The 15052-nt window shown below is 42.1% G+C and overlaps 1 protein-coding gene across 2 annotated transcripts in view; it reads right to left on the reverse strand.

Annotated features, from left to right (window-relative positions):
- GRIN3A (glutamate ionotropic receptor NMDA type subunit 3A) overlaps positions 1 to 9281 on the reverse strand; it is a 167449-nt gene extending 158168 nt beyond the window's left edge. Inside the window, exon 1 of one of the 2 annotated variants that reach the window (XM_040481856.1) lies at positions 7945 to 9276. In XM_040481856.1, the coding sequence (XP_040337790.1) occupies positions 7945 to 8643 (699 nt within the window). In that variant the 5' untranslated portion in view covers positions 8644 to 9276. Of the gene's footprint in view, positions 1 to 7944 lie in introns of both variants that reach the window. The other variant, XM_040481857.1, reaches the window with a different exon arrangement.
- Positions 9282 to 15052: the final 5771 nt, after the last annotated feature.

Genomic DNA, 15052 nt, shown 5'->3' on the forward strand with positions numbered 1-15052 from the left:
ATTTCTTAAGTTTAATTTCTGGGAGCCTCCTATGAGAAATTAGGTTAGTAGATAAAGGCAAGAGTTAATGAATGCCTCACTTACACCGACTAATAGAAATAGAGCATTATTTTTTACCTCTGACATAACCAATCCAAAGATCCAGTCATTGAGAACCAATACAAAGGAGCAACTAGTTGAAACTAGACCTCAAAGTTCACCTCATTGCTGACCAACTTTACATATACCTAAGCTGAGAATGCACTTCAGTGAATTGGACCCCTAAGTGGGGTTTCAAAGCTGAGAATGCACTTCAGTGAATTGGACCCCTAAGTGGGGTTTCAAAACAGCATATTTCTTTGCTTTGCTTAGGGTTGGTCCACTGGAACTGGATCTCCTAAGCTTGACTATCATGTGCATATTGAAAATGCATTTGGAGGTACTCTGGAGAGCAACCCAGGATATTTGAGGACTTACTCTGATAGTTTTAGTTTTTATTAAACTTGCCATGCCAACCCTTTGTATTAAAAGAATGATCACTGACATAGTAAGAACACACAGTGCTCTAGGTACCGTGCTTAGAACTTCGCATACATGGTGTTGTCTTCACCGTAACTTTCTGAGATAGTCGTATTTCGTGGATCAAGAAATTGAGGCATATTTCCCAAGGTAAAATGTCTAGAAAGTTGTAAAGCTAAGATTCAGACATAGGTCTGTGCTTCTCAGAAACCTTTTCCCTTAACTCTTACTTTGTATTTCTTTCATTTATGTTATTATTGTCTCACTTGCAAAACAAAGGTACACTATTTGTCCTGCTTACCTTACAAAGTAATTGTGAGAATAAAATGAAAAAAAAAAAATATGGGAAAGGACTTTGATAAATGTAAACATGCTCTACAATTTATTTTTTCCTAAAATCTATATTTTCATATTGAAGTATTGAAAGCATCGGTGAGGAAAGGTGAAGGTAACTTGTCTTTTTTTCTCTTAATATTTTTAATCATGTAGGTAATACATACTTTAAAAAAAAACTGGAGCACAGATAGGGAAGCATAGATCATCCAGTTACAATCACATTTATCATTTTTATAAATAAAATTCTAGACTTCATCGTTTATAGGATCAAGGTCACACTTTACATACATTATTAAATTTTTTTCTCTATATATGTCAATATATTTTCATTTGAATGGGTATATAGAACTCCACTGTAAAACTATATCATGATTCATTTAATTCAATTCCCATTATTGGTTATTTAGTGTGAAATATGCTTTTAACAATCAAACCTGAAGTATATATTGCTCTCTTTTATCCTCTTTCTGAGGTAATTCAAAAGCAGTGATGGATCCAGTTTGTTCTTGGATTGTAGGCTAACAAATACACTGAATGTAGAAGAAGCTATTAGTCTGTTTTTCTTCTTGGTGACTCCTCACTTCCTATAATGCATAGTTTTCTCTAGTACCCTATATATTTTCTATACATTGCTCTCTACTTCACAAGGCTGTTAGGAGGATTCTGTGAGCACATTTGTGAAGACTTGAAAAGCATAAATGCTACAAAAATATGTATGATTTAGTTTGTTCCTAAATGTATGACTCAAAGACTAACAATTGGGCATAATTCAGCCTGACTAAAAATGAAGTCATCCTGCTTAATTCTTTACTACTTGAACTTCTGAAGGCTCATCTCTACCAGTAGACCATCGCTGGCTAAACCAGATACTAGCCTTTCAGTATCAGTATTTACTCCAGTTGACGCAATACCAGCCCGGGTCCGTGTGATCAACCTGCTCCCTCAATGCAGAAGATCACAGTGTCCTCTGAAAGTGACTGAATCATGCCCATTCAGAAGGAGACCTGAAAATCTGGCTGAGGTGTTAGGTTGGGTGAAGGGGAGGGAAGAGGCAAGAGTGGGGGCAGACAGCTAGCTTACTCTTTGCTCACCTTTTCCCCATTGCTCTTTTCTCCCACTACCCCATAAAGAAAAGATCTGAGAAAGACAAATCAGTGGCTTAAAGATTTCCATTAGTTTGTTATTCATGCATTCTCTCCAAAAGCAACATGGCAGATGCTGAGATGTTCTTTCCTCCTTCTTGCCTACTTTTATAGATGTAGCGTCTCACTTCTGGTACTCCACACTTCCTCTAATTTTCTGTGTATGTGAGTGGCAGAAGCTAGAGTAGGCAGGAGAAGAGACAATGAGGTGCTCATCTCTACATTTAGTGATGCCACCAAATTGAGCAATACCTTGCTATGAGAGCCCCACATAATTGTCTAGGGCCGTGGTACTCCAAGTAGCTGGTGTGCAAACTCTTTGTATTCTATCCATGATGAGATAAGGAGCTTGTGCCAGAATGGACCAACACACTACTGTTCTCATCAAGAAAGACTTGCTGTGAAAATAATGTCAGATGAGCCAACCAGTGTGCTTACTGATATAGTAGGTGGAGTGGGTTAACTGTATGGCCATAGTCTCATAAACAATCTATTATTGTAAGTTTGCTCACAGGAAAAACTTATGACCAATGTGAGAGACCAACATTTCTGAAAAACCTTGAGCATCTTATTGAGGCTTCTACCTAAGGCAATACCTAAGGCTCTAGAAACTGTGTTAGATGTACGAAAGGTAAAAATTTGCCATCAGTATAGAAATAGTACCTATGGCATGTCCTCTATTTTGGGGCAAGGGTGCAACATACTTAAAAGTTTTTTCTTTTCCCCCTTTTTTGGGGGAGGACTAAACCTACTTACTACTTTTTTCCTCTAAAGAGGAAGAAAATGAGGGAGTAGACAGTAAGGTGGAGAATGAAGACATGTTACACTGTGAATCACATCCCAATTTGATCAGTAGCTACTAATGAGAATTAGTGAAGAATTAAGACTTGGATGATTCTTATCAGATCATAACCAACACCTCTCTACCAGTCATTGGGCTAATACTATAAATTTTCCCAAAGTACTTCATTTTCTTATTTGATTTATAAAACAACTGTGTCAGATTGGTAAGTACCTTCTTTTGACTGATAAGCATGGAGCTCAGCAACACATTTTCATTTTCATTTGAATGGGTATATAGAACTTGGGCACTTGCCCAAGTAAAAGGCAGAAGTAGACTGAGAGTCTTGACTATTATTTAATATACCTTCCATTATGTTGTGCCCTTTTAACCAACATTATTGGAATTTGACTGGAGGTATTCATGAAATAAGATCTAATGGCACAAAATCCATGGTGGATTGCACAACACCAAAAGATAAAACATTAAGGGATATTGAAATTGGTCCTCAGATGATTCAGATACTCAGTTCAGTTGATTCATCATAAATTAACTCCAAGATGAGTCAAAGAAGGTCAAAACCAAATATTCTCTATGATTATACTGTGGAAGACACAAAGAAAAGTGGGTGAGACAGATTAATTGCCCAATGAATGTATCTGCTAGTCTGTTCTGATGTATTTATCTGAAAAAAAAATTTAAGTACTATTAAAAAAATCCCCAAATTAAAAATAAAAAATTCCAAATTAGTCCCAAGTCTCTGTTCCTCAAGAGGAATCTGTAAAAGATCACTTCTAAGAAAAGTTTTGTATCACTTGACATTTAATTTGAAATCATTTATCTTCAAGTCAGCAACAATTAGGTGCTACTATCAGCCATTCATCATGAATTGCAGAAGAATATATTTCCCTCAGAGGACAGACAGCAGTGCTTTGCATGAAGCAAGTCAAGGAAAACCAATACAGTTGAGAGAAAATCTGTTAAAAATAAACGTCCTTTACTTGTCCCCTAATAATGCACCTAAGTTATATATAGTAGTACCGCTCCCTTATCTGTGGGGCATACATTCCAAGAGCCCCAGTGAATATCTGAAACCAGGGATAGTACCTATACTACGAATACTGTGGTTTTTTTCTGTCCATACATACCTATGATAAAATTTAATTTATAAATTAGGCACATTAAGAGATTAACAATAGCTAATAATAAAACAATTATAACAGTATGCTATAATAAAAGTAATGTGAATGTGGTCTCTCTCTCAAAACATCTTATTGTACTAAATTCACTTTTTTCTTGTGATGATGTGAAATGATAAAATGCCTATGTAATAATATGAAGTGAGGAGAAAGACATAGGCGTTGTGATGCAGTGAGGCTACTATTGACCTTTTGACACTAAGTCAGGGGAGGAGAGATCTGCTTCCAGACCACGATTGACAGTGGAAAGCAAAACCTTGGGTAAAGGGGCACTACAGGTATCTCTCACTTTCTGAAACTCTACATTATGCCACTTTGTTTTCATAAAAGTGAAAATCCTCTTCTGATTTTTTTTCCATTATGGAAAACAGGTGCTAATGTAGGTCTTTCCTTAAAGCAAAGTGACATTACATGAACTTTTGGAAAGTGGAGAATACTCTTCACTTTATGCCATTTTGGCTTACAAAAGGTTTCATAGGAATGTTTTACTTTCAGATAGTAAAGTATACTTTCAGATAGAGGGAAAACCTTCACCTTAGTGGTATCATTGTTCTGGTCCCTGTATCATACAAAAGTGGCACTATGCTAGCCAAATTCTAATAAATAAGCTTCTGTACTTAGCACTGTGTTGTCAGAGAAAGGGGAACATCTGAAATACTTATATTTCCATGGGACTAAACAGCATATATGACTGATTACAGCATGTATGACTCATGAGACAGGCAAACTGCAGTTGGTATGTTCAACTGGAGTTGAAAATAGTGACCCAGTCACTTTTTAATTGCATGAGAGTTTGGATCTAAGCAAATTATATCACTCCGTTAACCCTACCTAAGGGAACCAATATGGAATTAACAGGAGATAAACATTTTAGAAAGAAATATGTATCTGTCACTACCTGAGCAGGTGAATTTCAAGAAGTTAACTTTAGAGAAACTATACAAAAACCCTAAAAGAAAAAGTAGTTTGGGGATGAAGAGAAAGAAAGAACAATTATAGGCACTTTATATATAACTTAAATGTAAACGTAACTGGATCCATATGCAACATCATTATTTGAAGGTCATGGGAACAGAATTTAGAAGAAATTATCATTTTAATATAAGGAATTAGCCTCAAGTGGAGATTTGAGTGTGTAGTAAAGTCAATTTTTTGGATGGAAACGTGCTTTGACCCTATCCTATGTGTAATGCTGTCTGAAGCTTTTATTTATGCGGTGATGATACATATGGCTTCCAAAGTGGCTAGTTTATTATCTTACTCATAATGGATTTCCCACACTGAGTAAAGTTGGTTCCTTACAAGCTGATGATCTAATGTGTTTGTTTCCATAAATAGTTAATTGAAATAAAACTATTATGCTTTTCTCAGGGTTTTAATCATTTCAGGGGTATCTCTTTCCATTCATGAGCTGTGGTAGAATACTATCAAAACTATTATTTATTAATTAAAGGTTTCATATGAAGGAAACTAGCAGTACAAAAGAGAGAGAAATATTGCTGCGACTGCTCCAAGCAATTTTGACTTGTCTGAATAAGAGACACAATTTTATTCTACTTGTTTGTGTAGACAATTCCACTTTCTGCTAGCATCCTTTATTCAGTCACTGGCCCAATCAATGTATTAGGTCACTGGGCAGAATTCACTGAGAGTGGTGGCTAAATTAAGTCCATTTTATTTAATGCCTAAAATGACTCTGACATTGTTTTATATTTTGAAAGATGTCTTGTGTGTGTGTGTGTGTTTAAATCACACACGAGTGTGTGTATGGGTCTACTTTTTAGGAGAAGCAAGGGAAAGAAAGATCAGTTATTTTTGCTGAAAGCAGATTATGGTCCTCTCCTAAAATTACATATTATAGTGACTTGGCATTGAGTTGGACATTCTTAATATAGAACATTGTAGAATGACATTTAAATGATATACTAAAAGCAAGACAAGTTAGATATGTTTGAATATAAAATACAAAGACAAATGAAAGAAAACGTCACTTGGGCAAACAAGATCTGAGTTAATAGAATAATCTCTCCCTTTCAAGATGTGTACCATGAAAATAACAGTGACAAATGTGATTTAAAATACATTTCTGATTTGAAATACAGAAGTAAATGTGCTTGGCAGAGTGTTCATTTTATTGTCAGCTTGTAAGGGTTGTCTCTGGAAGACTGTTCCCACAGTAGTCCTAAAGCTTTGAAGTTGTCCAATTCTAGACGCTGCTTCATGGTTTCTCTGGTCCCCTTGTACTGTGCTATATCTGCACAAACCCATCATAGAACACAATCTCCTTCCTAACTGACAACCACTAATTTGGGGAAAATTCTTGCTATTTATGATTTGCCAAACAATCTACAAATGGAATGGAGTCTGGAGACTGAACACTATTGGCAACTTATGAAGTATTAATAAAGAAGCAATGATGAGAAGCAAGCGATGCTGACTCTCGCATTTCGTTCAATCTGATTCTGCATATATATTAATAATGATGCACCCTATGGATGCAACTTCATGTTTATAACACTTTGGCCATTGGCAGCCTGGTGCACCTGTGTTTTCCATGCCTTCCCATCTGCTGCCTATAGTCATTCAGATTCAGGTGACGGAAATGTTTTAGATAAAAGTTAATTAGCCTGCACTCTGCAGATCAAATCTCTATAGTTCAGCACTAAATAGCAATATTCTGGGCAACTGCTGAAAGTAACGGGTGCCCGGCCTTCCTAAGATTAAAAATGTAAGATCCATTTTTCTAGAAAAAGAAACCTTTAGTGCTCTCTTGATATTTTATGCATAGATTCTATCAAACTTTTCACTTGTATTTGGCCTTACTCTTTTGAGCTTTTATCTCTGTATATATATATCAAAAGTGGAGGAAGAGAGATTAGAAAATTTTTTTTCAGCCAAAGGGATAGTAAAATGATATACAGTCAGAAATTCTCCAGCGTCTGAACTCTTTTATCAACACACTGACCAAAGCTTTACTTAGTTTCTCAATCTTTAACATGAGGCCAACAACAATTACCTACTTGTTTCATAAATACTTTGTGCAAGGCTAAATTTAGCTTGATATTTTCATAAAAATAATGAGCAAAATGCAGAAAACTCCTATTGCTGAAAGGACTCTGCCCTCAGGTCCTCAATATCACTATCTTCAACAGTAAGTTCACATATAGCTTCTTTTCTTGAAAATACATTCAATTTTTTAACCCCTAAGAAATGGAATCATTAGATTTTTTATTATTACTAGATGATTGAGACAGAAATGGGCTCAACACAGCAACTGCATACAACCAGTCTCTGAGCCCACATCACACAGAAAGAAGATAGGGGAAAACAAACAAACAAACAAACCAAAAACCACCAATCCCAAATGCGTTCCTCCCATCCATTCAGATATTTCTAATGCATTCCAATGCCTAAGCCCAATTAACCACACATCTTTAAGGCTTGCTTCCGTAGTAGTTGCAGATTTTCTATTGACTGACTCAAAGCAATTCTGAGGGATGTTTTATTCCTTCCACCCCCGCCCAAGCCTCAGGCACACCTTCTACAGGAATCGGAGCAGATGCTGCGTTTCCCGCCACGTGCTCTCAATTCCTCTAGGGAATGAAAGGCTCTCGCTTTGCCTGAGATCTTCCATCCCCACCCCACCCCCCACCCCCGCGCTAGTCTTTAGAACCTCTATTGCTCTCCACGATCCAGAACTTTGAGTTCTAACTTCCCTCCAGCATCCACGAGGGTTGCTCAGCTGGTCAAAACAGGAGGATTTTTTTCGCTTATTCCCCCCACTTCCTTCCTTCCATCTGCTGCCCCTACCCCTCATTTTCTTTCCATCCGCACTTAAACTGTCTTATTTTACTTTTACTGAGGTCCGTCTACCAACCATCTACGGATATGGTCCGACCCCTATAACATTATCAAAGTTGTAAAGCCCCAAGTCCCCCCTCCCCTCCACAAGGTCCCGGCCCCCAAACGGCGTCCCCACTCCTCTCACCTGACTCTCCCGCGGAAACTCGTGGCGCACGATGCTGATCACTGGAATGTGCAGGACAGAGCTGACCAAGTCGAGCTCCATCATCTCGCCCTGGCTCTGGGGGAAGGCGAGCAGCGCCGACACCCCTTGCACGACCACGGTGTGGCACACGCTCTGCAGAAAGGAGAAAGGGTCACTGCTCCACGGCGAGCTTGGGGAGGAGAAGGGCAAGAGCGGCAGATCGCCCAGGCCCGCTTCGATGGCCATCACTACTTCCAAAGACAGGTTGTAGGGCAGCAGCCCTTCCACGCGGTTCAGGTTGTCCACGGCGAAGAGGAGGGCGTCCCGAGGCCACAGGGTCTCCGCCGCGGCGCCCTCCCCCGGCTTCCGGGCGCGCGGCGGGCCCCGGCCGTGCAGGGCGCTCCCCAACCAGCGTGCGCCCGGCGAGGGCGCCGGGGGTCGCCAAGTCCCTGGCTCGGGCTCATCCCGCTGGGCGCCTGCTCGGCTGCCGTCCAGAGCGCGGCTGGCGGCGCGGGGGGCCGTGGTCCAGGGCTGCAAGTGCACCGCGCCCACCCTCACCGCGTGCCCGATGCGCTTGAGGATCTGGCAGGGCTGCGGGTGCGAGGAGGATCCGGGCACCCCGGCCAGCACCAGAGCGCAGGGCGGCGGCAGCAGCAGACAGACCCTGCTCAGCAGCCACCACAAACTCAGTCTCCTCATTACTGAGACCCGCAGGGAGAAAGCGCGCCCCCTCGTGCGCCCGGCTCGCCCCCCTGCAGCCGCTGCCTCACGTCTCCGCCCCCAGGTCCCGCCGGCGGCTCACTCCTCGCGGCGAAGCGCTCCCAGGAGCCGAAGCGGTCCCGGGGCCATCCAAGTTGGAGCCTAGCGCGCCCAGGTCCCTCCGCCGCGCATCCTCCGCCCGCCCGGTCCCTGCGCGGAGCCAGGCAGGCGGGCGGGCCGGCGCCGGTCACCCGCGGCTTGGACGCCCGTTCTCTGCCCGCCCCATCTGCAGGGCGGCTCGGGCACTGCGTCCGGCCACGCGGGGAGGTTGGGCTGAGAGGCGGCCCGAGTTCCTAGGGGCCAACGCGACTAAAGAGGCGATGCGCTCACTTGGATTCTTTTCTTTCCCTTTTCTGCCCGGGCGAGACCCCCTTATTTCCTTGGGGTCGCTCAGGAGAAGGCGTTCACGCCCGGGGTGCGAAAAACAAGCCAAATCGTCCTTGCTCCGCCGTCGGCCACCCTCCGGCGGGGCCCCCCAGCGCTGGCTTCATCTTTCTTCCTGTCTCGCTACTTCCTCCCTTCCTTGCTCCGCTCCCCTTTCCGCCCAGCGGCCGCCGCCGCCTGCTTCCTCGGCGGAGCGACGCGACTGGCCAGCAAAGGGTGGTTCTGCTCGGAGCGCAAAGTTCTCCCCGCCTCAGCCGGCGCCTCCCTGTTGCTGAGCCCTGGCGCCAGCCTGTCGCTTGGCTGCGCCAAACGCCCGCTGATGGGGAGATTCCCGGGTGGCGCTTCCCGCGCCCCCGGAAAGTCCGCTCCCCGCAACAGCGACGCGTCTCGGTTTGCGAAATTCCTTGCGGCCCCAGAGGGCGAGGTCTCGGAGCCGTGGAGAATTCCGAATTCGGAGTTGTGCCTGAGGAATCCGAAATCCAGTGGTTCGCTGGGATAGGTTCTGAGAAGCTGCAACTTGAACGAGCTTCTTCTCTTCGATGTGTCGCTTTAAAGATTTTTCTAGTAAGGGCACGAAAGCCAGAATCATTTACACATTTAATCTCCGCTTCCTTCTCTCGGGCACGTGGGCCTTTGCGGTTTTGAAGGGTTCCCTACGTTTTGGGGTTCTCGGAATTAAAAAGTGAATTGGAAGCTATGATTTGATCCAGAAATTAAAGAGATTCAAAATACTTTTAGAGTTTCAAGCACAGTCAACAGTAGTTTCTAGTTTAGACCAAGAGGCCATCCAGATCACCGTTTCTAGTAAGTTCTTTCATTTGTATGGTAATACAGTGGAGTCAGTGGGTTATGATTTGGTCTCTTCCTCCAGGATCTGAATCATCTGAAATTAGAAGCAAAAGAGAGGGGTAAGGGCAGGACTGTGGTTTCCACGCGTACAGTAAATTTATTTTATGCCTTGGTATCCTTTAGAAGGAGGGTAGGAGACACATCCTTGGGCGGGGGAGCAAGGCTGGGGACCAACGGTTCTTAATTTCAATACCACTTCAAGAGAACCATGACCTTGGCAATTTATTTCACCTCACCTTGCCCTGCTGTTTGGAGCTGCTAAATTGTTATGCAAATACAGCTAGCTTTTAGCTCTGGAGGGCTGTTTTGATTCAGGAGCTAAAGTTTCCATCAGGCTTTAAATCCTTGGGATGAAGAGGCTCTAGCTAAATAAAATTCCCAACAAGGATAAAAAGTGCATGCCGTTTCCCTCAAAACAGACCTTTAAAGGCATCTCAGTGCAAAACCTATCTGATGACGAAAATGGCTGCTGCAAGGCTGGGGTGCCAGAGAAGAAAAGAGTGAGAGTCATCATAAAGGATGAACCACAAGGGACAGGGGCCCTCCTGAGGCCCTAAAGTGCGTCCCGTGCGTGGGTCCTGGAGACTCTTTCTTGTTTCAGAAGAGTCCATCAGTTGGGATCTGAATAAGAAAAGTATAGAATTTCCTGCCCCGTGCACTGCGGGAAAACTGGGAATCTCTTAGTTGTGTGGTGAGAAGATGTGTTTGTGTATATGTTCACTGAGGAGTGTAAGACCGTGCGCCAAAGTGGTTACCTTAGTATGTACTTCGCATTACATACATGTTTAGATGGTGATGAAGAATAGATGGGTCTGATTGTTAATTTGATCTTAAGAGTCACTGGCATTCTTTAGGCCTCTCAAGTCCATGACCACCTTGAGGGAACAGCTGAACTGCTTGTTCACAGAAGAAGGGAAGATTCCCAAGGCTCCCAGGAAAGAGCCTGTACCAGCTCAGGATAAACCAACCACAGCTACATCTTGCAAATACGGAGTGAACAGTGAAGAACAGCCCTTCTTTCCAGGGCTTCTTTTTTTGTTTCTTTCTGGGCTTTTCTTTTTTTTTTTTTTAATTTTTTTTTCAACGTTTATTTATTTTTGGGACAGAGAGAGACAGAGCATGAATGGGGGAGGGGCAGAGAGAGAGAGAGACACAGAATCGGAAACAGGCTCCAGGCTCTGAGCCATCAGCCCAGAGCCTGACGCGGGTCTCGAACTCATGGACCGCGAGATCGGGACCTGGCTGAAGTCGGACGCTTAACCGACTGCGCCACCCAGGGGCCCTCTTTCTGGGCTTTCCAATGATGATACACTGGTTCCCTTTCTATTTTCTTTTGCTGCTCGGTTCTTTTCTTTTTAGTATTTTTAAAAACTTTTTTTAAAAGTTTATTTATTTTGAGAGAGAGAGTGTGTGTGTGCATGCAAGCAGGGGAAGGGCCGAGAGAGAGAGAGAGAGAGAGAGGGAGGGAGAGAGAATCCCAAGCAGGCTTTGCACTGTCAGCACAAAGCCCCATGTGGGGCTCCATCTCATGAACCATGAGACCACGGCCTGTGCCGAATTAAGAGTTGGCTGCTCAACAGACTGAGCCACCCAGGCCTGCTGCTTGGTTCTTTTTATCCATATCACTGTAATCTGAACATCTATGGCATGATTCTTTTCTCTCCTTTCCTCACATTTCCCTTTTTTCTTTTCCTTCTCCTCTTTTTTCATGGTTCAATGGTCATAATGTTGAAAGCTCTTCTAGAGTCAATCATCAGTTCAAACAACCATTTATTAAGCTCCTACTCTGTGCCAAACATTGCTGCAGAACTCTTCCGGAGGTAGATGAATAAACTCTAGATCAGAGAAGTTGAGGGTTTTCCCCCCTCAAAGTCACATATTTAATGAGTGAACAAAATGCTGACATTGAATTTATAGTCTAGTGGGAGAGACAGTAAAAGATATAAGGAAGTAAATGTGGAATATGTCATTTGATGCAAAGGAGAAAAGTAAACCAGCAAAGAGGAAGAATTAAGAGGAGAATGGACTTTAATTTTAGATAGGGGAACCAGGGTAAACCCCTCTGAGAAGATAACTTTTGAATAAAAACTTAAAGGAGGTGAGGTTAAAGGAGGTGAGGGGATGATTCATATAAACATTCAAGACAAGAATTTCCAAGTAGAGGAACCAGCAAGTGCAAAGACCCTGAGGAAGGAGTATTTCTGGTATGTGTGAGGAATAGCAAGGAGCCCAGAATTGTTGGAGCAACATGCTCCGGGGTTAAGAGTGGTGACAGGTCAGGCCAGAGAGGCAATGAGAAGGTGGCAGATAATACAAGCCAGTGAAGAATTTTGGTGTCTATTCTCAAGGGGATGAGAAGGTATGGGGGCAGGTGTTAAGCAGGAGGGTGACAGGACTTATGTTTTAACAGGACTACTCTAGCTGCTCTTTTGATAATAGATGAAACGTGGGCAAGAGTAGAAGTCAGGAGACCAGATATAAGGCTGTTGGCAATAATGCGTATGAGAGATAACATTACTGTCAAATCAGAAAACCATCTTACCAGATTAGTGTTATTATTCCCATCCTATAGAACAGGAAATCGTATTTGAGAAAAATTGAATTATTTGCACAAAGTCATTGCATAGTTAGTGAGTGGCAGCATGGATTCAAGATTCTAAGTTCACCCCAGCTGCATTATTGGTAGCAAGAAGCAGCCAAATTTCAACATTGGCTCACCCAGAGAAGATGAAGCTCTTTTTGTTACCAGATTCTAAATGAGAACTACTGATCTAAGAACCCATGTTGGAGAGTCAAATAAACAAAAACAAATCCAAATGCTCACAATTTAAAATGTGCTTTTGTGCACATCTGTGCTTTCTGGTACCAGCAACGGGTAAACTAAAAGCGGAGATATTCTGGAAGTAGCCCAGGAAAGGCTGTGGTGAAGGATGCTGTGGGAGTCGGAAACTTGGATTCTATTTTCAGCACCGTTTCCCTATGGGTGTGACATTTAACCTCCTGAAGCGTAGATTCCTCCTTTGTACTGGGGCTGTGGTGACAGCTCTTGGCGTTGTCTACATGGCAGCGTGTGGACTCCTGTGAACCCTTTGAAGTTCCATGGGAGTGGGCGGCTTTTTGTAGGGCTTTCAGTTCAGTCACATTTTTATAAAGGTTTGGAAAATGACCTTTTTTTCTTTCTTTTTGCCTATACCCTGACAAATTTTCAAGTTCTACCCATATTTAGCTTTGTTTTTGTGGATGGAAATAATATCAAATGACACGTTCCTATCTCTGGGTCAGCCTTGTATGCAATATTAGCAATTGTAGGGGTTTTTAAAAAATCAATATTCAGATGAAAAACATGCTCACCTCTAGCTAATAATACCCCTAAGCCCAAATTGTGGCCCTCTCCCACATCAACTTCTTTGTCTCTATCGCCAGGGACCCTGTTGTTATGAGCATCCTTCTGGGTAAAAACAAGCAAACAAAACAAATGAACAAACATATCCAAACCAGAAACAGAATCATAAATATAGAGAACGAAGTGGTCGTTGCCAAGAAGGGAGGGGGCTGGGGGGATAGGCAAAATAAATGAAGGGGATGAAGAGGCGCAAACTTCCAGTCTGTTTATGAAATAAATAAGTCACAGGGATGAAAAGTACAGCATTGGGAATATAGGCAACAACACCATAACAACATTGTGTGGTGACAGACACCTGAAACTAATAAAACATTGTATATCAACTATACTTAATAATAAAAATTTTAAAAATATGTGTAGAGTTGGTAGAGAAGTGATAGTAACAGAATTTGAGGAGGGAATGAATCATGAAAAAATTGGATCAAGTTCCAATTCTTAGAAGAGGCAGATCCTAACGGCTCATCTATTTAAAGCCTAATTATTCTTTTTTTTTATGTCCCCCCAATTTAAAAAAAGGCTATATTCACTTGGTACCTTGTAACACTGTTCTCTATTCTACTAACTAGGCATTAATTTTGGCAATAGTCATCCTCTTCAAAAAATGTAAGTATGGGATCCCCTCATCATTATGGGATTATTAGGATAAATTATTTTACCCTGATTGTTGCAAAATGAATATCCTGTTGGGAATTTTTTTTGATGGGGGAGGAGGAGTTCATTTCACATTATAAGGGGATTTGGGGACATAAGAAAGGACCAGGTAGGATTTCACTAGTTGTTTTCGGCAACCCAAGGAACTGGAATAAGAGGAAAAAAAAGCATCAGGAGCTAGGAAAATGGGGTGAAGAAAAGGAAGCAAAAAATTAGTTTGTCTTATCTCTTTCAAACAGTGCTCAGGCATTGCCATGACACTGGAAAATATAAAGGGGAATGTCTCCTCTCTTGTACCACATGATCACCTACATCCAGGAAACCAAATTCAGGCCAGGACTATTACCTATCTGTAAATTATGTACTTCCAATAGTTGTTTGGCTTTCAGCTATGAAAAAGAACACTGTGGTGTCTTCAGTCTAGTTATTGTCAGGGGAGTAAGTTATCAGTTGTGACAAGTGTGTGGCCTTTTCAACATCCACCAGGATTATTAGCTGAGTGTTTGGATTTTCTGATTCTTCTCCTAAAGGACACACTACAGGAAACTCAAAGAGGACTTGGAAAGGCCAATATGGCAGGCTCTCTCAGTCTCTCTCTCTCTCTCTCTCTCTCTCTCTCTCTCTCTCTCTCTCTCGCTCTCAGTCACTCTCTCTCTCTCTTTTTGTAATAATCATCCCAATTTAGTGTTTATCCAAATGAGTTTTGGAATAAAACTTGGCCCATCACAGACTGCAACATTTTTAAGGGCCTTTTTTGGTGCCCCATTGCTGCACAAATTTTACAGCTGTAGCCAAAGAAGTAGGGACTTTTGTAAAGGCTACTTTCTTCATATTTCTTATGCTTTGTGTCTGTAAAAGCATTTTGTTTAAGAAAAAACAGTTTTTGTTTCTTTAGAAAGAGGCTTTCAGGAAGGCTTTTCACAAGAAGATAAGAATTATGAAATCTTTATCATCCTAGAGCTTATTATCTTGAGTGACTTCTACATGCCGGACACGTTGATTACATGATCTCCTAAATATGTACATAGATGGTATTATCCTTATTTTATAGATGATGAAACT

This window comes from Herpailurus yagouaroundi, unplaced genomic scaffold (assembly GCF_014898765.1).
Source record: "Herpailurus yagouaroundi ecotype Mexico unplaced genomic scaffold, PumYag 160, whole genome shotgun sequence".
NCBI classification, from domain to species: domain Eukaryota; kingdom Metazoa; phylum Chordata; class Mammalia; order Carnivora; family Felidae; genus Herpailurus; species Herpailurus yagouaroundi.